At 40.9% G+C, this 27,940-nt stretch overlaps 1 protein-coding gene across 5 annotated transcripts in view; it reads right to left on the bottom strand.

Annotated features, from left to right (window-relative positions):
* Med1 (mediator complex subunit 1) overlaps nucleotides 1-27,377 on the bottom strand; it is a 42,150-nt gene extending 14,773 nt beyond the window's left edge. For 3 of the 5 annotated variants that reach the window (XM_060386807.1, XM_060386808.1, XM_060386809.1), the window contains exons 1-10: nucleotides 27,131-27,377; nucleotides 23,037-23,143; nucleotides 17,526-17,604; nucleotides 14,455-14,509; nucleotides 14,218-14,350; nucleotides 13,269-13,297; nucleotides 6,727-6,798; nucleotides 5,133-5,207; nucleotides 4,190-4,263; nucleotides 2,069-2,158 (exon numbers count right to left, since the gene is read on the bottom strand). In XM_060386807.1, coding sequence (XP_060242790.1) covers nucleotides 2,069-2,158; nucleotides 4,190-4,263; nucleotides 5,133-5,207; nucleotides 6,727-6,798; nucleotides 13,269-13,297; nucleotides 14,218-14,350; nucleotides 14,455-14,509; nucleotides 17,526-17,604; nucleotides 23,037-23,143; nucleotides 27,131-27,155 — 739 coding nt within the window. In that variant the 5' untranslated portion in view covers nucleotides 27,156-27,377. The remainder of the gene's footprint in view (nucleotides 1-2,068; nucleotides 2,159-4,189; nucleotides 4,264-5,132; nucleotides 5,208-6,726; nucleotides 6,799-13,268; nucleotides 13,298-14,217; nucleotides 14,351-14,454; nucleotides 14,510-17,525; nucleotides 17,605-23,036; nucleotides 23,144-27,130) is intronic. The other 2 variants (XM_060386811.1, XM_060386810.1) reach the window with 1 other exon arrangement.
* Between the last annotated feature and the right edge of the window lie 563 nt (nucleotides 27,378-27,940).

Here is a 27,940-nt window from a genome sequence, read left to right as displayed (position 1 = left end):
GGAAAGCTCCACAACTTCAGGACCCACAGAGGCTATGGAGTGAGTCTGCCGCCAGCCTAAGGGGCTAGATCTTATTTTTCAAAAGAACCAAAATACCAAGAACAAAAATGTTTAAAAAAAAAAAAAAAAGAAACCAAAAACCTGGGATTATCATTCACAACTAATCTAGATACTCTAATTACTACAAAATTTAGAAAAGCTATGAGCTGGGGCTGGAGAGATGGCTCAGCAGTTAAGAGCACTGGCTGCTCTTCCAGAGGTCCTGAGTGCAATTCCCAGCAACCACATGGCAGCTCACAGCTGTCTGTTCCAGGAGATCTGACAGGCTCATACAGACATACATTCGGGCAAAACACGTGAAATTAAAATGAAGAAGGAACAAGCCAGGAAGCACTCCATGCACTCTTCATCAGTTCATGTCCAGCTTTAAAACGAAAACAAAACCCAACCAAAACAAAAAAAGGCTACAAGCTTATAAGTTCATGCTACCCTTCCACAGGAAATCAGTATTTCTTTCTGCTAATGATTAAAACAATGTAGCACAAGGTGGGGGGTTTCTAAAGAGCTCACTATCACTATTTACTTTCACTCACAACCTCACAATATACTTAAATGAGCTTTTGTTTTGTTTTGCTTTCTGCGCAGCCCGGGCTGTCTTCGACTATCCTAGTTGATCAGGCTGGCCTCAAATTCACAGAGACCCACTGCCTCTGCTGCCGCCAGTGCTGGGATTATAGGCCTGTGCCCCCAAGCCCAGTTGAATGGGTTTATAGAGACTATGACTGAAGTTATACTAGGTCAAATAAAGTACTGGACTAGTTCTGCTCTTTTCCTGTATTAGTCCAGACAAAAGCCTGGTGTGGTGGTGCCACCCAGACACTAAGAGAAACAGAAGCCACAAGCTCATTAGTAGTTAAATTACAAGTCTGAGGCCAGTTGACTCCTTCTGCCCTGCCCTTCCCCACCCCCCAGCTGGGGCTACATGATGTCCTACCTCAAAATACCAAAAACAAGAAGTTAAAATCCAAAGTGCCACTGATTACTGCAGTTTTAGTAACATCCATCCATCCATCTCTCTGCCTATCTATCTAATCTTACAGATTAATTTATTACATATACAGTGCTCTGCCTGCATGTACACCTGCACGCCAGAAGAGGGCACCAGATCTCATTATAGATGGTCATGAGTCACATGTGGTTGCTGGGAATTGAACTCAGGACCTCTGGAAGAGCAGCTAGTAAGTACTCTTAACCTCTGAGCCATCTCACCAGCCTTATTTTCTTATTTACTTACTTATTTACCTCCTTATTGCTTTGTTTGATCACCAAGAGAGTGTTACGACATAGCTTAAATTGGCCTTCAACTCAGGTTTTTCTGCCTGATCATCCTCATTGCTGGCATGTCCACCAAACCCAGTCTTCTTTCCCTTTTTTATATGCTTAGATACACATATATATATGTGTGTGTGAGACATATAATATGTGTACATATGTATGGATATGGATATATGAGGTATGTGTTGTATCTGGTACACAATATAGAGATAGGAAATTCATTAAGAAATATTGCCCCAGGCATGGCACACCTTAATCACATTACTTTGGGATTAAGTAATGGGACTAAAACACAGATTGCTCTGAGTTTGAGAGCAGCCTGATCAATAAAGCAAGTACAGGACAGCCAAGGCTACTTAGACAAACCCTGTCTCGAAAAGCCAAATGAATGTATGAACACCAAATTATAAATATTGGTGAAGAAGGCTGGGCATTCAACTTTACAAATATTTTCAACACATCAGAGAAACCTGGTGTATTCCAATTAAGAGGCAGATGTCACCCTGAAGTATATAGCCAGTTGAGGTCACCCTGTCTCAAAAACCACATCTAGCTGGGAACAGTATTTCATACCTATAATTTCAGTTCTTGGAAGGCTAAAGTGGTATGTCTGATCACTACACTATAAGTCTGAGAGGCAGCCTGCGTTACATAGTGAGTTGAAGGATGGCATAAGATACAGAAAGAGATCTGTCTCAAGGCACAAGAAAAAAAAAACCAAAGCAACACTTACCGTTCTTTTCATGCAAAATGATAGGTGATGCAGTCTTATCATCCAGCAAGTCAGAAGGAGAGGCATAGTATTTCAGATTCATTAAATGACCTATCATAATATTAATTATGGCATCTTTATTAATAAATTATACATTTAAACAAGCATTCATACCATTTGTGGTGGTATTCACCTATAATCTCATCACTTGGAAGGGACAACAAGCTAAGGAGTCTTGACTATATGAAACCTTATCTCAGACTAAAAGAAAAGGCTAGGGATAGCTCACTGGAGAATGTTAATATCCCTCATACTTTTCCCAATACTTCTACACAAAGACACATACACACACACAAATATTTAGTGTGGTGGCTCACACTAGTCTAAGATTACAGGAGGAATGCCAAGCTGTTATATAGTGAGTTCAAAAAAACCACCTTGGAAGAGAGAAAGCCTGATTAAATCTTAACAAAAAAAAAAAAAAAAAAAAAAAAAAAAAAAAAAAGGAGTGGGTTAAAATTTAATTCAGTTGACAGAGTATTTGCTGACCAAACCTGAGCCCTGGGTTTGAGCCCCAGCACTGCATAAAACCCAGAATCTGGAGCTGGAGAGGAGGCTCACCAGTTAAGAGCACAGAGAACCCATAAGGTGGCTCACAAGCATCTATATGTAATTTGAGCTCCAGGGGATTAAATGCCCTCCTCTGACCTCTACAGTAACAGCATGCACAGACATCTATACAAACAAAATGTCCATCTTCATTTAAAAAAAAAAATTGGGGGCTGGAGAGATGGCTCAGCGATTAAGAGCGCTGTCTGCTCTTCAAAAGGACCCAGGTTCAATTCCCAGACCCACATGGCAGCTCACAACTGTCTGCACCGCCAATTCCAAGGGACCTGACACCTTCACACCTAAAATAAAATTATTTTCTTTTTAAAAGTTGTATGGTAGCCTACATCTATAAATACTCTGAGGTGGAGGCAAGAGAATCAGATCAAGATCAGCATCGGGTACAAAAAAACTGTCTTTGGGAAAAAAAAATCATTATTTTTCTGGCCATCATGGCACATACCTTTAATCCCAGCAATCAGGAGGCAGAGGCAGGCAGATGTCTGATTTTGAAGCCTGCCTGGTCTACAAAGTGAGTTCCAGCACAACTAGGAACTGTCCGGAAAAACCAAAGGGGGGGGGATGCATTTCTATAAGCCCATATGCAAAATAATAATAATAATAATAATAATTCCATGGGTCCAGTGAGCTAGAATACCAGATAAAGATATTTGCAACTAAGTCTGAAAACTAGAGTTCTCTGGGACCTATTATGCTAAAAGAATAAAACTGACTCCAATGAATTGTCCCCTGACCACCACAGACTTCATACATACATACACACACACACACACACACACACACACACACAAGGGGGGGGGGGAGAAAGAGAGCGAGACAGGAGAAAGACAAAGAGAGACAAAGAGAAGACAGTTGCACATATGTAAAAAGTCATAAAGTCATGTTCTAAACCAGCTTATGAAATATGACAAAAGATCACTGATTCTGTGAACAATATATCTCACACAAATAAAAAAGGGGGAAAGGCAAGTACTAACATTTAGAAAAGTCATTACAAATTACTGGTAATTTTTTATTGAGCTTATGTCTTCACAAACTCAAGGTAAAATGAAAGGTAATATTTCCTCAGAGCTGGGCAGTGGTGAAATAGCTGGCCTAGCAAGCACAAAGCTCTGGTTTTGTGTCCCAGCACTGCAAAAGAACAACAGAAAGGTAACAGGGAGCTGAAAAAATGGCCCAGTGAGTATAAGCATGCTTGCAATGCAAGCATGAGCACCTGAGTTGGGATCCCAACGCTCACGCAAGGCAAAACACCAGGCATGATAGTCTGAGCTACACATGGGCAATCCTAGCACCATGCAGGGTAACAACAGGAAGGTAACTGGCAGCCTAGGTCCAGGATCTGAGAACCCCTGTCTCAAGGGAATAAGGCAGAGTAGAAGAGTAGGCTGCCTGTCCTCCTCTGGCCTCCACACACAAATATGCACATTACATTCACATACTCACTAAAATACAAGTGACCCTTAAGCTAAAACTAGACATTTTCTAAATAATGAAAATAGGGTAACGTACCCCCACTCCGTGGAGTGAGATAGCCCACACTTCCATGAAGAATCTTATCCAAGGGAGTAGCATTAGTTGCCTTCCTACAAGACAAATGATCTATGTGTGACGGAAATCAGTACCTGACAGTTTCAGTCAACAGTTTCACACCGAGTTAAGTTCATGAAAGTTTTATAATACTACCAAAATTAATCTACCTTGTAATTGCATATATGAAGTACATCTCACCTTTAATAAAAGGGGCTATTTTCAAATAAACATCAGTATGTAATGGAGAAAAAGGTAACCTAAGGTAGGCATGTACATGCCCACAATTCTACAGCTAGAAAGGGTTATACTGGTGCATCCCATGTCAGCCAGTCTGGGTGTCCTAGAAACACTCCATCTCAAATTAATAAAAAATTACACTGGACAACTATCAGATAATGAATCAAAGTTTAAAAATATTTCAGATAAAATCTATGGAATAACAATCAATAATTCAGTGTTAATTGAGTTATCTCATAATTATCAATGAGTTTCTGAGTAAACATACTCAGAAAAGGAATACAATAATCATTTGGGAAGCAACAGGAAATGGAGAGTATGTATAATAAAGATATATGCAACATAAGTCTTTACATAGTTATATGTATTTACATAGTTACATAGTTATATGTAATCTTTGTACATCTACAAATGTAAAATTTAAGACGTTAAAAATGCCCTGGATTGGGGGCTGGAGAGAAGGCTCAGTGGTTAAGAGCACTGGCTGCTCTTCCCAGAAGACCTGAGTTCAATTCCCAGCACCTACACTGCAACTCACAACTACAGATCTGACACCCTCATACAGATAGATATATATGCATGTAAAACCAATGCACATAAAATAAAAATAGAATAAATAATTTTTTAAAATGTCATGGATGAGAAACAAAGAGAGTTACAGAATGGCCTCACTGGCCAGTCTTACCAGTACATAATTGCCATTTTAGAAAGGTCTTGTTCTAAGGATTGGAGAGCCAAATACATTTTAGTCTTCAGTTTGCTAGAGAGTAGATGAGGAGAAAAATGAGAAAAACAGTTGAAAAATAAGCACATACAAGCACTGTCACTAGCCAGGCATGGTGGCACACACTTTTGATCCCAAGCACATGAGAAGCGGGGGCAAGCTCATCTCTCTGAGGTCAGGCCAGCCTGAGGTTAGTGAGACTCTGTCTCAAAACAACACCACCAACAAAACCACTGACATGGAAACCCTCAAGGGTTGGAACCAACTAAAATGTTTTACTCTTAAAAAAAAAAAAAAAAAAAAAAAAAACTCAGTAGGGCACAGTGGCACAGGCCTGTAATCCCAGCACTCAGTGAGGAAGAGGTAGGCAGGTAAGAGTTCCAGGCCAACCTGGTCTACAAAGGAAGTGAAAAAACAAAAAAGCAAACAACAAGGTGTAGCTTGTACACCTTTAGCCCCAGCACTCAGTAAGCACATCTCTGGGAGTCTGAGGCCAGCCTGTTTGGTCTACATAGTGAGTTCCAGTACAGCCAGAGCCACAAAGTGAGACCCTGTTACAAAAAGAAAAAACAAACAAATAAATAAATAAATAAAATAAAAAACCAAACAAAGCTGGACATTGCATCACATGCCTATTACAATCACAGCATGTGTGATGAAAGAATTCCAGTCTATCCTCAACTACATATTGAGGTCAAGCCTGGGCTACTATACTTCTTTCCTCAAAAAAAAACAAAAACAAAAACAAAAACAAAAAAAAACCAAGGTTTATTTTTAGAACTACCAGAGCTCATGTCTAAAAGGGCCAAGCAGTTTAATAGAATCCAGTTAGGTTAATGAGGAGAGGAAACTAGCCCCATGTCCTGGAAATCAACACACTGAAGACATCTTAACAAAGTATATTCTACCTTTTCAAATTTAAAGTCATTAAAAGCAGGCAATGCCCATTTCAGATAAATACCTTAGGAGACAGAAAAAATTAAAAATAAAATAATTGGGCTGGAAAGATGGCTCAGTCCTGAGTTCAATTGCCGGTAACCACATAGTGGCTCATAACCATTTAACTGACATCTGATGCCCTCTACTGGCATCCAAGCATACATATAAGACAGAACACTCACACATAAAATAAATAAATAAATTTTTAAAAAGTAAAATAAATAATACTTTAGGGACTAGAAAGATGGCTCAGTGGTTAAGAGCACTAACTGCTCGCCTGGAGGACACAGGTTCAATTCCCAGCACCCACAAGGTAGCGCATGACTACTATTATTCCAGTTCTATGGGATCTGGCCTATTCTGGTCTCCACATGCACAGATTATATACACAGACATACATGTAGGCAAAAACAAACTAACAAAAAAAAAAAAACAAAAAACAAAAAAAAAGACCAAAAAACACAAAAACAAACCTAAAGTCAAAAGTTAAATTATAGATTACAATATGAATAGAAACTAGGAATAAACACACAGCAGAAAAAAATGTATAAATCAACCAACAACCAACTCACAAACTTATACTTTTTTCCAAAATGGAATAAATGAAATTACTTACTTGTCTCCTGGAAGGTTATACAGATTAACAAGACCCTTAAGATGCTTAGAAAACTCATCAAAATTCTTTTCCCTATAGGAAGTTCAGGTCAGGAAAGTGGGGAAAAAAAAGAGAATACAACAGGAAATTACTACTTTATTCTACAAAAACATGGCTATATAAAACTCATTTTGATAATCTGGTCACATCATTATCCCCAGAAGTTTCTTTCTGGATTGGTTTGGTCTTTTGTTTTTTAGGGTGTGTGTGTGTGTGTGTGTTTTTCATGACAGGGTTTCTCTGTGTAGCCTTGGCTGTCTTAGAAATCTGTAGAGCAGGGTGGCCTCCAACTCAGGAGATCTGCCTGTCTCTGCTTTCCAACTGCAGGGATTAAAGGCGTGTGCCACCACTGACTGACTCCCATTGGTTTTATATTCAATCAAAAATAGAAAAAAATTGAGGCTGGAGAGATGGCTCAACAATTAAGAGTGATGTGTAGTGGAAGTTTTGGTTTCTTTAAAAACTCAGTTATGTTAATATAAACAGGCTTTTCTTTCAATCCCAGGTGTAGGATATGGACTTGCTTTTAGTTTAAAGCCTCCAGCAGGCTAGGAGAGGCACATGATCTTTGTCAGCTGTAAATAGTTTAATTCTGAGGAGACTGTATAAATATGAGAACACAGAGTCGTAAGAGGAGATGGACAGATGGAAAGAAGGCTTTGGGGACACTGAGAAAGAGGATGCTGGTTACCCAGACTGCCGGATATTCTGATGACTGAGATTGGTATTGCCCCCAAAGAACTTGACAACCCTAACTAGCCGGAACTAAGTATAAAGGGGCCTACGTGCCCCTTTCCATTTTAACCTTCTTTCTCTCCTATCTATGATGGGGGGTGGGAGGTTGGAAGGGAGTAGGGAACCCCAAATAAACTAGAGTTTAAAAACCAGTGCCTACAGTGCTGGCTGCTGGCACCAGAGAACCTGAGTCCGGTTCTTGGCACCCTACACTACAACAGTCTGTAATTCCAGTCACAAGGCAGCTGATACCCTCTTTTGACCTCCACAAGCACTGGGTGCTTATGGTGCAGACAATTTCATACACATAAAATTTAAAAACAGAAAACAAGAGGCAAGAGAGTTGGTGAGAGGAGTGTGGATTCATGAGAGGTGTGTGAGTTCATGGAATCCGAGGCAGGAGGATTGTGAGAAGAGAGTGAATTCATGGAACCTGAGGCAGGAGGATTGTGAGAGGAGTATGAGTTCACAACCAGCCTGAGCTACAAAGCAAAACTTGATCTCAAAGCCAAAGAGAGAAGGGAGAGTTGAGGGAAAAGGGGGTGGGGGGGAGAGAAAAAGGAATAGGTCGAAAGCTACAGCTGAATGATACCAGTGCCATAAATGAAAAAGTGAGTCTAAGAGATCCAGTTACACGGTAGAGCAACCAGCAAGTCAGAATGGAGCCCCAGGTTCAACCCACGCATACACACATAAAGTCATGTTTAGCCCCTAAACAATGAACCTAATTTAAATGAATCATGTTTGTTTGTTTGTTTTTACTTTCCCTTTTTAACATGTGCCTAATGCTAGGTCCACAAAAAATGTTTGATAGAAAATGTGATAATGAAAATACATGAACTGGAAAAACAGACTACAGTCATATACTACCTACATGCAGGAAGATGGCAGTGGTTATTCTAGAAGCTGATCACATACTAAAAACACTCCTGTGTTCAGATACATGACAGAATAATGAATACATTCCTGTGATGTCTGCTTTCTTTGATCCCTAGATTCAGGCTTTAAATTTTATTCAAATGAGCTTCTGTAGATTAGAACTCAGAATGCAACACATGGTAAGGAGTAGGAAGGAAAAAAAGTCATCAAATTTAACAACTATCTGTTTCAATCTTTGTTGTATTTTTTGAGACAGGGTTCCTCTGTGTAGCCTGGCTATCCTGTAACTCACTCTGTAGGCCAAGCTGGCTTCGAACTCAAGATCACTTGCCTCTGCCTCCTAAGTGCTGGGATTAAAGATGTACACCACTGCCACCAGGCTGGTTCTCAATCTTAAAGGAAAACAAGCCTATAACAAACTAAACCTCACAACAATGCTAGATACTTCATCCTCCATGCTGTAAGCATTTAAGCACAATAGCCCAGGGCCATTAAAAAGAAACAGGAGCAGAAGCAAGATATATTCCCTAAACATACTATTATTATGCATACTGTGACTAAAAATATGAGGTAAAGGTAACTTGTGTTCTAAATCTCCCCCTTCTAAACAGTTACAAATTAGCTTTAGAATATCACCAATTCCTAAATTAATACAATCTTCTACTCCAGGTGACAGCAGGAAATATTCTCATATTCTGGAGTATTTTGACTACAAATTCTATAAAGTAGGTACATGTAGTGAAAACTGTGAATTTTGGCTTCATTAAAATACACAGAAATGAGCCAGGTGTAGAGGCGCACATCTGTAATCCCAGCACTCGGGGAGGTAGAGGCAAGTGGATCTTGTGAGTTTGAGGCCATTCTAGTCTACAAAGCAAGTTCAGGACAGCCAAGGCTACACAGAGAAACCTTGTCTTGGAAAAAAAACAAAAACAAAACAAAACAAAAAAAACACCACAAATATTATGGGAATATGTTTTTGTTTTAATCCCAAGTGTAGGGATATGGAACTGCTTGAAAGCAGCTGACTATGATTTGCCTCTTGCTCTAACAGGGGCATGGTTTTGCCAGCTGCACAGTTTCTGGGAGTGTGATGTTTGGAATTCTGAACTCTTCGGAGGATATATCAATGCTAGAGCCCCAAGACGAAGGGTTGCTGTTGTTGGCTGGTTGGATGCTATTGGTTTCGGGTTGTCAAAAAGAAATTAGATATCCTGACAGAAAAGATCAATCTTGCCCCAAGGAACTCGATGGTCCTAATCAGCAGGAAGTAGTTTAACAACAGCATCGCTCCTTTCCCCTCTATCCTTTTTTCTCTCCTATCTAGTGTTAGAGGGTTGAAAGAGAAGAAGTAAAGGGGTGGAGAAGGGTGGAAGAAAGGAACCCACAAAGTAGCAAACGCCAGTTAGTTATATAGTTTATTTTACATTACTACCTTTTATTTTTTTATTATTTTTATTTATTTACTTTTTTTAAAGATTTATTTATTTATCATGTATACAATGCTCTGTGTGCATGTACAGAAGAGGACACCAGATCTCATTATAGATGGTTATGAGCCACCATGTGGTTGCTGGGAATTGAACTCAGGACCTCTGGAAGAACAGACAGTGCTCTTAACCTCTGAGCCATCTCTCCAGCCCTTTTATTTACTTTTATGTGCTTTGGTGTTCTGTTTGCATGTATGTCTGCCTGTCTTTGTGAGGGTGTCAGATCCCCTACAACTGGAGTAACAAACAGTTGTGTGGGTACCAGGAATTGAACCCCCATCCTCTGCTCTTAACTACTGAGCCATCTTTCCAACCCTAATGTTTGTTTTCTTGGGCTACTCTGATAATATGTAGCCCAAAACTTAACTTGGCAGCAATTCCCCTACACTGGCCTCTGGAATGCTGGAATGATTACAAATGTATATATATACCAACATGTTTGATCATATTACTGGTTTCCGGTTTTGGTTTTTCTTCTTTCATTTTTCTTGTTTGTTTGTTTGTTTTTCAAGACAGGGTTTCCTGACTGTCCTGGATTCAGGTCTTTGTAAACCAGGTTGGCCTCGAACTCACAGAGATCTTCCTGCCTCTGCCTTCCAAGTGCTGGGATTAAAGGCATGTGCCACCATCTCTTACAGAGAACCCACGTTTACTTCCCAGCATCCACATGGTAGCTCACGACTGTTCAAAGACACATATGTAATAAGCATTCATGTATGCAGGCAAAATACTCAATACATAAAATAAACCTAAAAACCAAAAATTTTAAAGGTTGAAATTTGGCATATTTGGCCATAAATACAACAAACTGCTAATGGAGAAGCCTGAATATAAAACCTACTTCCTCAAAGTGAAAAATCTTTCTATGACATCCACAAGTGGTACCTGAGCATTCCATTATGTTAATGTTGGAAACAAAGTTGAACTTCCTCAAATTGCCAGAAAGTCTTAAGTTTGGGTTTAAATTTAAACATGAGAATCTCACTCAATTCAAAGGGAAAAATAAAGATAGTAGGAAAGGCAACCAAAAGATAAAAGCCTGTCCTCAAGGCTACTACTTTTATTGTGATAGATTACAATATATACAGCTTTTTCTCAAAGTTGAAGTGAAAGGCTGTTCTTATGGTATAGATTCAATGTTGGGGCTCTGTGATGGTTAATCTTAATTCTTAATTCAATGGCATTTACAATCACCAGGGAGACAAGTCTACACCTAAATGTAAGGGATTATCTAGGTTAAATCACCTGAAGAGGCAAGACCCCTTATAAGCTGTAGGTGGAATTACCCCATGAGCTAATAAGGTCCCAGACTGAATAAAAGAAGAAAAAAAGGAAAAAGAAAAATGAAAGAATTAGAAAGCAAGAGAGGCATGGTGGCAAACACCTTTAATGCCAGCACTGGAGGATCAGAGACAGGGTTTCTCTGTGTAGTCCTGGCTGTCCTCAAACTCCCTACTCTGTAGATCAGGCTGGTGTCAGACTCAAGAGATCCACCTGCTCCTGTGTGCTGGAATTAAAAGCATGTGTGCAACCTAGCATGCCTAGTGTTCTAGTCACTTTTGAGCCACAAAGAATTCCTATTAGGTGAAAGACGCTGTTCAAAGATTCTATTAATACTTTTACCCAGCTGTAATTTTTGTCCTGCAGGACATTTGACACTGTGTGTATAGATACACAGGTATATACACATAAACAAAAACACAATTATGTATGTGTACGCATAGTTTTGATTTTTTTGTTGCTTGAAGAAACTGAACCAAGGTCTTACACACTAGTCAAATGCCCCACTACTAAGCTACTTCTCTAAATCATACAAAAATACACAATAGAGTCGATACTATTGGCAACTACAAAGAGAGGCCAGGGATGCTGTTCAATGTCCTAAGTTTAGCAAAGCAATGCCAGTAAGGCAATTGTGCTTTTAGTACTTAGAAGAGGGAGGCATGAGAGCAGGAGTTCAAGATTACCCTAGCTACAAAGTGAGTGTGAGCCTAACATGTCTCAAAAAGACACACAGCAGGGCTACTGGCACACGCCTATAGTCAAGGTACTCCAGAGGCAGACGCAGCTCCGTGTGAGTTTGAGGGCAACCAAATCTACAAATAAGAGTTCCAGGCCAGCCAGAGCTAAGATACCCTGCCTCAAAAATGAAAGGGAAAAAAAAGGACACAAAATTACCTACAATACTAACGGTCAGAGATTCCTTTTTTTTTTTTTTAAAGACTTCTTTCTTTATTATGCATACAATGTTCTGCCTGCATGTGTGACCACACAACAGAAGACAGCACCAGATGATTGTGAGCCACCATGTGGTTCCTGGGAACTGAACGGAACCTCTGGAAGAACAGCCAGTGCTCTTAAGCCGTCTCTAAGCCGTCTCTCCAGCCCAGTTCAGAAACTCTTTAACACGGGTAAAAATCATCATGACTCAAGGCTGAGTGTGATAGTGTTTATAATCAGCATTCTAGAAACAGAGACAGGAAAGTTCAGGAGAATTAGGAGTTCAAGGTCTGAGGTATAGAAGACCCTGGATTCAATACCAAATACACACACACACACACACACACACACACAAGGCCAGGCATAGCGGTGGTGCACACCTTTAATCCCAGCACTTGGCAGACAGAGGCAAGCAAGTTTGAGGCCAGTCTGGTCTATACAGTGAGTTCCAGAACAGTCAGGAGACTATGTAAAGAGACCCTATTTCAAAACACCAAACAAACAAACAATAATAATAAGGTTTAAAAAAAGTTAAAAATTCAAGGCCAGCCTAGACTATAGAGTAAATTTTTTATGGCCAGTCTCAGCCACATACTAAGACCTTACCTTAAAAAGAGCTAAGAGTAGTCGAACATATCTCTAATCCCAACATTTAAGAGGTAGAGGCAGGATTAGGAATTGAAGATCATCCTTGGCCATACAGAGTTCTGAAGCCTGTCTAGACTACATGAAACCATGTCTCAAACAAGAAACCAAAAAAAGTTAAATTAACTCAATTCTAAACACAAACAGGAACAGAGAAAGGCTAGTCAAAAACTAAATTCATAGCCAGGCAGTGGTAGCGCATGCCTTCATTCCCAGCACAGACAGGCAGATCTCTGACTTTGAGGGCACCCTGGTCTACAGAGTGAGTTCTAATACAGCCAGAGCTAAACTAGAGAAACCCTCTTAAAAAAACAAAATGAATGAATGAATGAATGAATGGATGGATGGATGAATGAATATCTATCTCACAAGTCCAAATGATAAAGAACAGAAATGGTATACACCTTTAAGTGGAGGCATGATGATGTGGGGTTCTGGGCTGGACAGGACTATAAAGCAGACCCTCTATCCGTCTCCCTCCAAAGAGGAGCAGGATTATGTGCCGGATTACCAATACTAATATTATCTCCTTACCTTAACTGCTGTACAAGCTCTGGACAGCTCTGAAATAAAAAAAAATATATGTTAAAGCAATAAACTAACAGAATTAAAAACCTCAAAAGTTTAATATTAATAGTGCATGCTTTAAAGCAAAAACCATTAAAGCTACAGAAAGCCCTTATATTAAGATATCAAAAGCTATGTGTGTGTGTGTACATGGAGGCCATAGCTGTCGTTTTCTATCCCTCTCTTTCATATGTTCTGAGACAAGGTCTCCTGCTGAACCTGGAACTTACCCTGGGACTTGGTTTCCCTGAGGCTAGCTGGCCAGCAGGCATCCAGGACCTGCCTGTCTCAGTCCCACCAGCTCCTAGCACTGGGGTTAGAAACACCTGTCACATGGTGCTAAGGATCTGAACTCGGGTCCTCAGGCTTATGCAGAAAGCACTTTACCCACAGGTTCATCTTGCTAGCCACTCAAAAAGCCTTTTTCTACTTGCAAACCATGAACTTGGGTGGGATATTAAAAATCAAAACAAATGAAATCATTTGTAAGAGTCACTAGTAGTTTGTTTAAACATTAGGATCTTTCTTCCACATCATCTCTGGAATCTATAATCTATTTTACATCCATTTCTATCATAGGATTTTTCATATTATCTGTCTTGTTTATAATCACTTTTGATAGGAACTGAAAGACTGTTTCTGTATCCTGAGCATTTATTGTTCAACCCAAGCTCTACGTTGTTAGTATGAAATAAAGAGGGAACTTCCAGTTAGGAAAGCCCTTGGATGGTGTCAGAGAAGAAGGACCTATTACTCTAAATTGTATTCTAAACCTACCAAATGTAGCCCATCACATCATCTCTACAGTGGCTCACGAAAAAACCCTAAAAGCCAAGCTATACAGACCCCCAACAATATATTTTTCATTATTCTCCTACATAAACCCCATAGATTCCAGTGAAATATCGACACATACCACAGGATTCTCCCCATGGTGAGCCACTTTTACATCACAAAGCTGTCCTGCAGGATCTAACTGCACTTCCACATAGAACATATCTGACGTGATGTAACATTCAGTGCCACTGGCACTGAGATGAGAGCCCAGTCTAGCAAGAACAAATCAAAACAAAAATTAATAGAAGATACATAATAAAGCTACCCAAAATCAGCACTGCATTGTACATGTCTGCCCACAGATAAAATTACATACCCATTCTGTCTGGCTATTGATTCCAAACGATCAGTCATTGCTGGCAAAGATGTGACTATGGAAAAATGAGGGGAGAAGGGGAAAAGGAATTCATAAAGAATATTCCAAATAAATGAGTATATCCGTCCTTCCAAAGCCACAAGTATATTCAATAGTTCAGACACTTATACTCTGCAGCAAGTTTATTATTAAGGCTTAGATGAGAGCAAGTAATGAGTGAAGAACAGGGTAAATCAGTGATAAGAGCATAAGACTGATGCTTAATCTTCATTGCCAATCGGACTGGATTTAGAAGCACCAAGGAAATATACTACTGCACGTATCTTTGCGGGTTTCTACAGAGAGTTAACTGAGGAGTAAGACCCACTTTGAATATGGGTAATTAAAAGTCCTGGACTGAGCCGGGCACAATGGTGCACGCCTGTAATCCCAGCAGCTCAGGGAGGCAATGGCAGGCGGATCCCTGTAAGTTCAAGGCCAGCCTGGTCTACAAAGCAAGTCCAGGTCAGCCAAGGCTACACAGAGAAACCTGTGAAAAAACAAAGTTAAAAGAAAAGAAACAAAAAGTTCTGGACTGAATACAAAGACAAAGGAGAAAGAGCTGCACACCAGCATTCATCGCTGTATCTGGCCGCAGTCGCACTGTGACCTGAGCATCTGCCTAACACTCTGGTCACCATGCCTTCCCTCCAACTGTAAGGCAAAAAGCAAACCTTCCTTCATAAAGTGCTTTTTCTAAGTAATTTTATCACAGAAATAAAAAGTCAATATATAGATCTACTTGAAAAATTACGGAGCTTACAGTGGTGGCACAAGATTTTAATCCCAACTCTCAGGAGGCAATGGCAGGCCTAAGTCTAAACAGAGTTTGAGGACAGCCTGGTCTGCAGAGCGAGTTCCGGGACAACTAGGACAACTGTCTTGAAAATTAGTTAATTAATTAGAAAGAAAAATTACGGGGCCAAGGCAGGCGTGCTACCACACACCTATAATGACAGCTAACTAACATTTGACAGAAACAAAGGAGGATCAAGAGTTCAAAGCCAGCCTTAGCTACAGAGTAAAACCCTGTCTCAAAACAGAGAACTCAGCTTGGTGGCGCACACCTTTGATCCCAGCACTCAAGGGGGCAGAGGTAGGGAGATCTCTGTAAGCTAGAGGCCAGCCTAGCTTACAGATCTCTGTAAGCTACAGAGTGAGTCCAGGACAGCCAAGGCTACACAGAGAAACCCTGTCTCAGAAAGGTAGAAGCCATGGCTCAAGAAGAGTGATTGCCTAGTGTGTGAGGTCCTGACTTTGACTTCCCCACCAAACAAAATAAAGACGAAATCAACCCAAGCATCTATGAACAGATGAATCAATAAACAAAATGTGGACTGGAGGTGAGGCATGATGGCCTTACTGATACAGGGCCAGCACTTAGGAGGTAAAAGAAAAGGTGATCAGGAATTCAAGGTCATCTTTGGCTACATAAGGACATTTTGGCCTGCCTGGATTATATGCAACTCTGTCTCAAAAGGAGCAGAGAGTGGCTGGAGAAATGACTCAGCAATTAAGTGCTCTTGTTGCTCTTGCAAATGACCTAGGTTAAGTTCTCAGTATCCTGATATGACATGACGGTTCCCAACCATCCAAAATACCAGAAGATCTGACTACCTCATGACCTCCACTGGCACTATATACTCTGATAGTACACACATATGCATGAAGACAAAACAGTCACACACACAATAAATAAATCTAAACAAATTAAAAAATAAAACAAACAGAGGGCTAGAGAGATGGCTCACAGGTTAAGAGCACTGTCTGCTCTTCTAGAAGTCCTGAGTTCAATTCCCAGCACCTACATGGCATCTCACAATCGTCTATAATGAGATCTGGTGCCCTCTTCTGGCCTGTAGACAGAATACTGTACACATAATAAATAAATAAATCTAAAAAAAAAAAAGTACAACAATAAAAGGTAGTATGGATATAGTAGTATTCCTCTCCTTTCCCCCAGTACTGAGTGCCTTGCACATACCACTCAAACATTATTATTTAATGCTTAAAAATAAAGTTATACTACTGTATGACAGCATACACTCATAATCCCAGCACTCAAAAGATAGTCAAGGGGCTGGAGAGATGGCTCAGAGGTTAAGAGTACTGCTTGCTCTTCCAGAGGTCCTGAGTTCAATTCCCAGCAACTACATGGTGACTCACAACCATCTATAATGAGATCTGGTGCCCTCTCCTGGCATTCAGGTGTACATGCAGGCAGAACATTGTATACATAATAAATAAATCTTAAAAAAAAAAAAAAGAAAAAGAAGATAGTCAAGAATAAGGACTTGAAATAGTGAGACCCCATCTCAAAAAACCAAAAGTAACAATAGATAAATGTGTCAAGCCAGGATTGATGGTGCACACCTTTAATTTAAGGGAGGCAACTTTCTGTGAGTTGAAGGTCTACACAGTGAATTCCAGGCCAGCCAGGGGAACACAATGAAACCCTGTCTCAAAAATAAAACAAACATACATATATAATAAATGCTTCAAAAATGAGATAATTTTTGAATTGGAAAAATACTTACCTTGCAGGCCTGACAACTGAACCAGAACCCACAGCAAAAAGAAACCAACTCATTTAAGATTTTCAACCTCAATGAGCATTGTTACATAAGAACATTAGCATATACCACACACATACAGACAGACATACACGAATCAGAAACAAGTCAAAAATTTTAAAACTTCAGAACAAGCTAATTTCAACTCCATAAATAAAAATAAAAGCAGCATCTAGCATAGATAATTATCTACTGTAATATATATTTCTATTTAAGTTTTAAAAATCTTCCTTAATGTGAGTTTTAAGATCAGCCTATTTCAGCCTAGTGTGGTGGTACTCACCCGTGGTCCCAGCACTCTGGGAGGCAGAGTCAGGTGGATCTCTGTGAGTTTGAGGCCAACAGGATCTATAAAGTGAGTCCAGGACAGCTAAGGCTACAACAAGAAACCCTGTCTCAAAAAAACAAAACAAACAAACAAACAAAAAAGATCAACCTATTTCAAAGGTGGGTACAAACCTTTGAGAGCCTTCTGCAGTGTCTCCAAACAGCTGACCAAATGCTGATGCCCTCCAGAACTCATTACGACCCTCTTCTCCTGTATCAAATCAGGAAACCAATGTTTCAGATAAACATACACGTTATCCTTTTAGACTGAAAATAGACTACAGATTTCTTTTCTTTTGAGACAAGGTTTCTAGCCCAGGCTGTAGCCAAGGATGACCTTGAACTGATATCCCCATCTCCTGAGAACATTGGTTTTCTTGGATGGGGTGGGGCAGATTTCCTAACTTTTACATTTGTAGGCATGAGATAAAAAGGTGTGTGGACACACGGAGTTAAGAGTAAAATGCCTAGTTTGAGTCTTCCCTTCTGGGTTCTGGATTCTGGGTTCAAATTCAGGCCACTACCACTGGCAGCAAGTCCTTTAACCATTGGACAATAGCACCAGCCCAAAGTGTTTCAGCTTCTTTACGACACCCCTCTTATAGCCTAAAATGGCGATCATGCTGAGATTGGAGGTGAACACCACCAAGCCCAGCTAGTCCACAAACTCTTTTTTTTTTAATTTATCTTTATGCATATTCTATCTGCATGTACACCTGTGTCAGAAGAGGCATCAGATCCCATTATAGATGGTTCTGAGCCACCATGTTTGTGCTGGGAATTGAACTCAGAACCTCTGGAGGAACAGACAGTGCTCTTAGCCACTGAACCATCTCTCCAGTCCATCTACAGACTCTTAACTGTTATCATCTATCTAAGGAAGGAAAAGTTCATATAGATAAGTACATCCATAATAATATGTGAGAGTAAAATAAAGCTATTTGAGCTTTTTAAGAATCCAAATGTCATCATGAGAGCTGCTGCCTCCAGGGAGACAACATCGACAGGTGTGGTGCTGCGTGCCTTACTCCCAGGAGGATGGTATCTGTGAGTTTACGGCCAGACTGGTCTACATGGCCAGTTTCAAGACGACTGAGACCCTGTTTCAAGAAACAAAATACATGGCTGGCGGTGGTGGCTCACTCCCCGAATCCCATCACTCTGGGAGGCGGTGTCGGAGGCAGGCAAATCTCCTGTGTTTGAGGCCAGCCTGGGCTACACGATGAGTTCAAATGACAGCCAGGGCTAGCTCCAGAGAAATCTTGTCTCAAAATAAACAAACAAACCTAACAACACCTTACATAGCCCAGAAGAAAGAGCAGCACAGACCACAACTCAACATAGCTTACCTAACCTCACCAGGGAGGAAGGCTCTCCAAACATACCAGTCCCGAGAAATAACATTATGGTATAGCACAGTTTTAAAAGATTTTTTTTTCTCATGCCTTACATAAATCTAGCACCTGGCCTTGCACTCTTGGCAAACCTGTCTCTTCCAGTGAGTGCTGGGATGCAAGTATGAGCCACCGCACCCAACAATTATTGATGATGACATTTATAGGCCTAAATTTAAGTATCTGAAGCTGCATATCTGGTAAGTACACACAAGAAGCCATGGTGACCAAACTTCAAGATACTATTATCACAAGAAAAATGGGAATTTAATAATGATTTGGCATTCCCCTTTCATATCATGTCTCCAATGACAGTATCTCTATTTTTAGTGTTGGGAACTAAGCTACGGCTTCATGTACAGTAAGCCAGCACTCTACCACTGAACTATATTCCTAGCCTGACAACACCATTTACAGAAGACTTTTTACCAGGAGTGGTGGCGCAAGCCTTTAATCCCGCAACTTCGGAGACAGCAGTTTGAGGCCAGCCTGATCTACAAAAAGTTCCAGGACAGCCAGAACTCTTACAAGAGAAACTCTGTCTTGAAAAACTCCAAAAACAAACAAAAGAAACCCTTTAGGTATGGTTTCCTTGGAGTGATGAGGAATTGTCAGACTAGAAAAAAAGACACATTTATTTGATAATTTTCTAAAATTGTTACTTACATGTTGATGTGTACCTTTATGAACATATACCATGTATGTAAGTGCCCGTGGAGGCAATGAGCTTTCAAACCCCAAGAGACAGACATATAAATATACATTTTGTTTTTAAGATAGGGTTTGACTGTATTGCCTTGGCTGTTCCAGAACTCAATCTGTAGATCAAACTGACCTTAAAATCAGAAACCTGCCTACTTCAGCCTCCTGAATGCTAGGATTAAATACGTGCACCACCATTGCCCGGATTAAATCACTTTTAAAAATGTTTTCTGGGAAGTTAGGGAAAGGGTTCAGTGGTTAAAAGCACTTGCTGTACCTTGCAGAGAGCCAGGGTTTAGCTCCTAATACCCACGTGGTAGTTCAAAAACCTATAACTGGTACCAGAATTTCCAAAATACAGGCAAATACTCAGAAACAAAAATAAAAATAAATTTACAAGGCATGGTGGCACAAAACTTTTATCCCAGCATTTGGGAGGCAGAGGCAGATCAATCACTGTGAGTTCAAGACCAGCCTGGTCTATACAGTACATTCCAGGCTATCAAAAGCCAACATAGTGAGACCCTATCTCAAAAAAAAAAAAAAAGAAAAAGGAAAAAAAAGAAGAAAGAAAGAAAAGAAGGAAAGGAAAGGGAAAGGGAAAGGGAAAGGGAAAGGGAAAGGGAAGGGAAGGGAAGAAAAGGAAAGGAAAGAAAACAGGCTAGAGGGGCTAGAAGCAATGGCTCAGGAACTAAGAGCACTTGTTGCTCTAGCAGAGAACCCAAGTTTGATTCCTGGCACCTCCAAGGCCTCTCACAATCGCCTGTAATTCCAGTTCCATGAGACCAAACAGATGCCCTCTTCCGACCTCTGTGGCTACCAGGTATACAGTGCACATAGATATAAAATAAAAAATAACAAAAACACCCATACATATAAAACAAAATAAGTAAACTAAAAAATTTTAAATTAAAGGCATGCTGTGGTGGTGCATGTCTTTAATATCAGCACTCAAGAGGCAGGGGCAGGTGGATCTCTGTGAGTTCCATGCCAGCCTGGCCTACAGAGCTAGTTCCAGCATAGAAATAGCTACACAGAGAAACCCTGTCTCGAAAAAGCAATAAATAAATACAGACAGACATAATTTTTTTAAAACTCCATTTTTAAAAGGAAATTGGTCAGCAATTATGAGTGTTTGCTGTTCTTGTAGAAGACCTCAGTTGAGTTCCCAGCACCCATATCAAACTACACAGTAAAACTGTCTTAAAAGTATATAAATGTTATTTTTAAAACTTAATGGAACAATGATACAAGCTTTGAATGCCAGCACTCAAGAAGCAGAGGCAGGAGGATTACATGGCTGAGATCAGTTTGGAATATATGAGATCCTGTCTCAAAAAAAGCAAATTACGGAACAACAAAAAGAAAAAAACTAAAAATAATTTTTGTATGCAAATTAAATGAGGATGCATATGCCTTCATTTACAGAATTCAGTTTCAGAAAGTTTTACCAGGGTGGAGATATAGTTCAGCTTGGAGAGAAACGGACCAGCACGCACAAAGCTCTGGCCTCAGTCTCCAGCAAGGCAGTAACCAGTCATAGTGGCCTTTGCCTGTGACCACAACACTCAGAGATGGGAAGGAGTATGTGGATATAAAGGTCATTTCAAGGTCACAATCAATGTCTACATATGATTCTTACAACAAAACTATTTGGAAAAGCAAATAGGGGCTGGAGAGAATAGCTACTGTTCTCAGCAGTAAGAGAACAGAGGACCCAGATTCGATTCCTGGCAGCCTGGTGGTGGCTCACAACCATCAGTAACTCAAGTTCCAAGGGATCTGATGACCTCCCACTTCTGACCCCCATGCACACACATGGTACAAAGACATACATGCAGACAAAACACCCACACCTACACAATAAAAAAAAAAAAAGAAAAACTTAGATAAGCAAACTAGCATTATATGCTTCCATGAGGAAACAGAAAATCATAAGAGATCATATAATTTGTTCAAAATCACATAAGTACAAGTACTGCAATGGAGCCTAAAATACAGCGGTTTGGTTTTGGCTTATTTTGTCTGTTGCTAATGCAAAAACTATGTACCTTACACATGGTAGCAAACACTTGACCACTGAATTAGTTACACTTCTTGCCTCTAAACTACAGTTCCTTATTAATGAACTTAGTTATTCTACTAGCAATAGTCTGATGGTTGGTCAGATAAATGGTAGTAAAGATGGTTAACTAGACTTACCCTGGAACCCAAGTAAACTTTTGTGGGAGGACAAAATATTCTTCTTTTTTAATTTTTATTTTTTTATATTAATTACAGTTTATTCACTTTGTGTCCCAGCTGTAGCCCCCTTCCTCATTCTCTCCCTCCCTCATCTTCTCCCCTGCCCCTCTCCAAGTTCACCTATAGGGGAGGTCTTCCTCCCCTTCCATCTGACCCTAACCTATCAGGTCTTATCAAGACTGGCTGTACTGTCTTCCTCTGTGGCCTGGTAAGGCTACTCCCCCCTCAGGGGGAGAAAATATTAAAGAATAATTTATACATAGAAAAGTTAAAACATTAAGTGAAACAATCACAAAATAAATCACTGTTCTTTGACTATCCCTGAGTGATGTGTGTGAATTTTTAGCATATAGCTACCAGGCTTTTCCAGTACTCCGCCTTCCAGTGCACTTAAGCAGTTCAAGTGTCACCACAGTGGTTCATGACTCAGAGGCAAGTAACTGTACTACAGGGAAAGACATTAACAGTGAATGGGTACCAAGCAAAATTACGAAAAACCAAAAAACACCCAAAAAGAATAAATGAGACCCTATTTCAAACAGACCAAAGAAAAGCTGAATCGAACAGGGGGCAGTGGTACAAATCGTAATCTCAGCACCTGGGAAGTTAAGCTAGAACAACTGCCTCAGATATATAGCAAGGTCAAGGCCAACCTAAGCTACACAGAGGACCTGGACTCAAAGGACCATATGATAGTGGTTACTTGGGAAGCTGAAGCAGAAGGATGAGTGCTCAAAGCCCACCTGAACTAAGAACAAAATCCACGGCAGCATGGGCAACTGCTTTACCAAACCAAAGTTAACCAGAGAAGAACACATAAGACTGCTTCTAAATAGAAAAAATACTGGTCTGTACTGACAATGAGCACCACAGCATAAAAAATATCTACAGGTTATTTGTATTGTTTAAGTATTATAAGCAATGTAGAGATTAGTTTAAAGTATATAGGAGAATGTTCATAAATAGGGTGCAAAAACAGTGCCTTTTTGTTGTTGTTGTTTCTTTGAGACAGAGTGTCTCCGTGTAGATCTGGCTTTCCTGAAATTCACTCTGTAGACTAGGCTACTCTTGAACCCAGAGACCTGCCTACCTCTGAGCTGTGAGGAGTATATGGGAATTCAAGCTACCTCCTTCCTAAGGCACTTCCTTCCTAAGCTGGCCTCTGAAATCCATGGCCACCAGGTGGTCAGCTGTTTGAGGAAAAGCAAGGACATAGAACCGTAACTACTAACAATTACACACGTACAGGCTGGTTTGTTAAGTACTCCTCTTAGTACTTGATCCATTCAGCCACAATACTCACCATGACTTGACGCACAAGCTTAATGGTTTCACTCCAAGGTCTATTTTGGTTAAATTTTGCATGGAGCCGTTCCAAGAGGGAACTCATCTTACTCAGCTTTTCTGACTCTGCAGCATAAAGCAGAAAACATCATTAGACACTCTGACCTTCTACCATTTCTCTTACAAAAAACAAAAACAAAAAAAAACTGTGTTCCACATCAGGAACTGTCAAAATATTTTTTCTATCATTTACTCCAAAACATAGAAAGATAAGCAGGGCTGTCCACATCTTCAATCCCCGCACTGGAGACACTGAGGCTGGAAGTCCATGAATTCAGGGCCAGCCTGAGACACCCAGGAAAACTATGTCTCAGATGTATACACAACACACAAAGTTTTCTAACTTTCATTTCCTAAAAGACAGGATCTTACTATATTGTCCATTTTGTTGGCTTTGAACCCATAGGCCCCAACAATTCTCCTGCCCTACCCTCCTGAGTAGCTGTGACCTTATGTATACACTGTGTCCAGCTTAGAAGATTGCTTTTAATTTTTATTTTTATGCCAAGCATGATGATGTGCGTCTTTTATCCCAGCACTCAGGAGGCAGAAGCAGTTAGATTTTTGAGATGTCAAGACCAGCCTAAACTACATAAGACCCTGTCTAAAAACAAACAATAAAAATCAAGAGAGAGATGGCTCAGTGGTTAAAAACACATGCTGTTCTTCCAGAAGACCTGGGTTAGATTCCCAGAATCCACATACCAGCTCACAAACACCTCTATCTCCAGTTCCTGGGAATGTAGCAGTAACAAAACAAAACAAAACAGGCTTTACTATTTGTGTGTGGATGTCTACATATGGTGTATATGTGTGAATATAGGTATGAACTAGTATAGTGCCTACGGAGGTCAAAAGACAACTCCAAGCTGTTCTGCCTTTCTCCCATGAGTTCATGGGATCTTCCAGGCCCAGATGTGTTTTGTTTGGTTTTAGACAGGGTGTAAACAGACTGGCTTTGAATACATAAAGATCCACCTGCTATTGCCTCCTGAGGACTGGGATCAAAGCAATGTTCTACAATGCCCAGCCTACCCTTTTAAGAGAACTAATTGCTAAAAAAGAGGATCCAGGTTCAAGTCCTAGGACCCACATGGCAGCTCACAGCCATACGTAATTCCAGTCCTAGAAGATCTGCTATCCTCTTCTGACCTCTCAGGGCACCAGGCATGCACTTGGTACAGAGAAATATATGAAGACAAAACCACCATACACACGGAATATATATTTTTATAAAAAAAAAAAAATTATCCGTTACATGTGAGGGTTTTTTTTGTTTTGTTTTTTTGTTTGTTTGTTTTTTTGACTCATGTCTGTGCACCATGTCTGTGCAGTACTCATGGAGGCTAGAAGGCACCAACACCTGGGACTAAAATAACAGATGGTTGTGAGCTGCCATGTGGGCATGTTTTCTGGAAGCTAAACCCTGAACTTATGCCAAGAGCAGCAAGAGCTCTAACTACTCAGCCATATCTCCAGCCCCATCCCCTCTCTTTACTTCCATTTTGAGATAGCGGCTCACAACCCAGGCTGACCTTCAAGTCCATCTGGCTGAAGATGGATGACCTTGAGGGCTGACAGACTGCTCAGTGAGTATAAGCATCTGTTCTAACCAAGACAACCTGAGTTCAATACCCAGAATCCACACTGTGGATGGAGATAACTGACCCAAGAGCTGTCCTCTTGCCACACTTGAACGCTGTGGTAGATGCCTCACCTCCAAATAAATAAAAATAAGGGATGACCTCCTGATGCTCCTACCTCTAACTCCAATGTGCTAGGATTACAAACTTGAGGCACCTCCCGGGCTTGAGTTATGGCCCAGACTATTCTCAAACTCATGTTCCTGTTTCCTTTTCTTCAGCACCTACTATGGGTGTGTGCCACTAGAAACAGACACCTCCTTCCTTTTTTTTTGTGCTTTCTTGGAAACAGGGATTCTCTGTGTAGCCTTGGCTGTCCTGAAATTCTTTTTGTAGACCAGGCTGTCCCAAACTCACAAAGATCTGCCTGCCTCTGCCTCCCAAGTACTGGGATTAAAGGCATGTGACATCACCACACAGCTCTCTCTCTCTCTTTAATAATTTACTTAATTTTATTTTATGTGCATTGCTGTGAGGGTGTCAGATCCTATGGAACTGAAACTACAGTTGTGAGCTGCCATGTGGGTGCTGGAAATTGAACCTGGGTCCTCTAGAACAGCAGCCAGTGCTCTTAACCATCTCTTCAGCACCCAAAATTACTTTTTCATATTTACTTATTTTATGTATATAAGTATGCTCTTTGCATGTATATCACATAACAGAAGAGGGCATCCGATCCCATTATAGATGGTTGTCAACCATGTGGTTGTTGGGAATCGAACTCAGGATCTCTGGAAGAGCAGTCAGTGCTCTTAACTTATGTAAAATAAAATAAATAATAAAATAAATAAATCTTTTGGGATGGAAAGATGACGCAGAGGTTAAGAGCACTGACTGTTCTTCCAAAGGTCCTGAGTTCAGTTCCCAGCAACCATGGGGTGGCTCACAACCAACCATAATGTGATCTGGTGCCTTTTTCTAGCCTGCAGACTCACATGCAGGCAGAGCACTGTATACATAATAAATAAATAAATAAATAAATAAATAAAGAGATGGATAGACAAATAAATAAATAAATAAATCTTTAAGCTGGGTATAGTGGCGCATGCCTGTGATACCAGCACTTAGATACAGGTGGATCTCTATGAATTCCAGGCTATCCTGGTCTTCAAAGCGAGTCCAGGACAGCCAAGGCTAAACAGAGAAACCTTGTCTCAAAAAACCGAAAAAAAAGAAAAAACAACACCTGTGCTTTAACCACTAATCTACATCCCCAGTCTCTAAATTATTTTTTAACATGCAAAGTAACGGGAGGTAGAGGAAAGTGGATCTCTGTGAGCTCAAGGCCAGCATGGGCTACACAAAAGAAACCCTGTCTTGAAAAACCGAGAAAAACAAAACAAACAAACAAAAAAACGCTTACAAAGAAATGGGTGTTATTTTGGCATTCTTATACATATAGGACATTATACTTTGGTTTAAGTTCTCTTCCTCTCAGACGGCCAACACTGCCCAATCTCCAAACTGCCAGTCTTCCATTTTCATGTCATAGTCCGTTAGCCTTTCTTCCCTTAAGACTGCCTCCCCACATGGTTCCATATTTTCACACCCAACACACACAAATACACAAGTCTAGGTTCTTCATAAGAGAAAATGTGGTATTTGTCTAAATACGGCTTATTTTGCTTATCATCTATTTTCCTACAACTGTCAAGACTTCACTTTGGGTAAGCCAGTCTATATAAGTTAAGGCAGTGAGGGGAGTATCTAAACCAAGATTCAGACTCTTAGCTGACCCGGATGGTGTAAGAGGCAACTGGGGCGGAGACAGGAAGCTTGCCTTGAGTTGAAGACTAGCCTGGGCTACACAGGAAGACCTTGTCTCAAAACAAAACAGCTCTCTTCCTTTCTCTTCCCTCAACTGGGAAATTGGTTTGGGGATTGTTCCTGCCAGGTTAGAGTTCTGAATACATTTCTCCCAGCTTCTCTTTCAAGACGTTATTCAAGGTCAACTGAAAGAACAGTTTTAAAATAGACTACACAGAATTTGAACTAGACATTCCAAGAAACTGCTATCTTTTATTACCATAAAGACCTAACATGCCATTCACGCTGAGACACCCTCCATTACTTTGACACATTGTTCTGTATTACTGTCTCTAGTGTCATATTCAGATCTCTCTAGGAACAAAGCATAAACAAGTTTCAGTTCCGCTCTCTTGGTGTCCCACCAGGTGAAGCCGGTCTTCAGGTCCTGCAAACACCTTTCAAGAAGTGGGGGTGGGGGAGCACCACTGAGTTGGCCATCTGTAAGACACGGTAAGCATCTAAAACACATTCCTCCAGGATTCAGTTCCGTGCAAAGCGGGCCCAGAGGGGCGTGCGGGCCCACCTCCTCTCACAGATTGGCTCCCCACAGTTGTGACCCGCCCCTTCTTCCCACCCCCCACCAACCTCCTCAGTCACTCACCCTCGGTTTCCCCCTGAGCCTTCATCCTGACAGCGGTGAGGTCTTGGGTCGGCCACAAGAGGGTAAGCCTCTCCCCACCACTGAAAGGGGAACCAAGTTAGCTTGAGCTCCGGGGTTAGTGGCGCTCCAGCGGCCCCCACTCTTCCGGGGAAGGCTCAATCTGAAGTCCCCGGCGGCAAGAAGAGAAGGGTGCTCGCGGCCGCCGCCATCTTCCTCAACGGAACTTCCCAAAGATCGCGAGATTAATCGTGTTCCTGCGAGACAGAGGAAGACGGAAGAGCGCCAAAATCTCGCGAAATTTGCCGATTCGCTCTTCCCGCGGGGTTTCTAAGAGACCTCTCTGCGATTGGCTCTCTTCCTACATCTTTGCATCTTAACATCTGTGTCGGGTCGGCTTTCCTTCGAGATTTTTAGTTTTCATTTTGACAGGTATACAGTTAGTAAATTAAAAGCGTTAGGTCTTTGGCTGGGCGGTGATGGCGTTAATCCCAGCACGGGGGAGGCAGAGGCAGGAGGATTTCCGAGTTCTGGGTCAGCAGGTCCACAAGGCAGGGAAGTTCGAGGAAAAACTACACAGAGAAGGCTACACGGAGAAACCCTGTCTAGAAAAAGGAAAACTTTACCCGTTTTTAGCACGTCCAGAGAGTTGTCACGTCATCTTCCCTTCCTGTAATCCCAGTATTCAAACGCTGAGGCAGGATGCTCGCAATTTCATAGTCTGCTCAATCTCACAGCCGTGCGCAGTGTTGCATGCCCGTTAATGCCAGCACTCTGGGAGGCAGAGGCAGGCAGATCTACAAAGCGAGTCCA

Source organism: Meriones unguiculatus, chromosome 7 (genome assembly GCF_030254825.1).
Source record: "Meriones unguiculatus strain TT.TT164.6M chromosome 7, Bangor_MerUng_6.1, whole genome shotgun sequence".
NCBI classification, from domain to species: domain Eukaryota; kingdom Metazoa; phylum Chordata; class Mammalia; order Rodentia; family Muridae; genus Meriones; species Meriones unguiculatus.
This window is presented reverse-complemented; position numbering and strand designations above follow the sequence as displayed.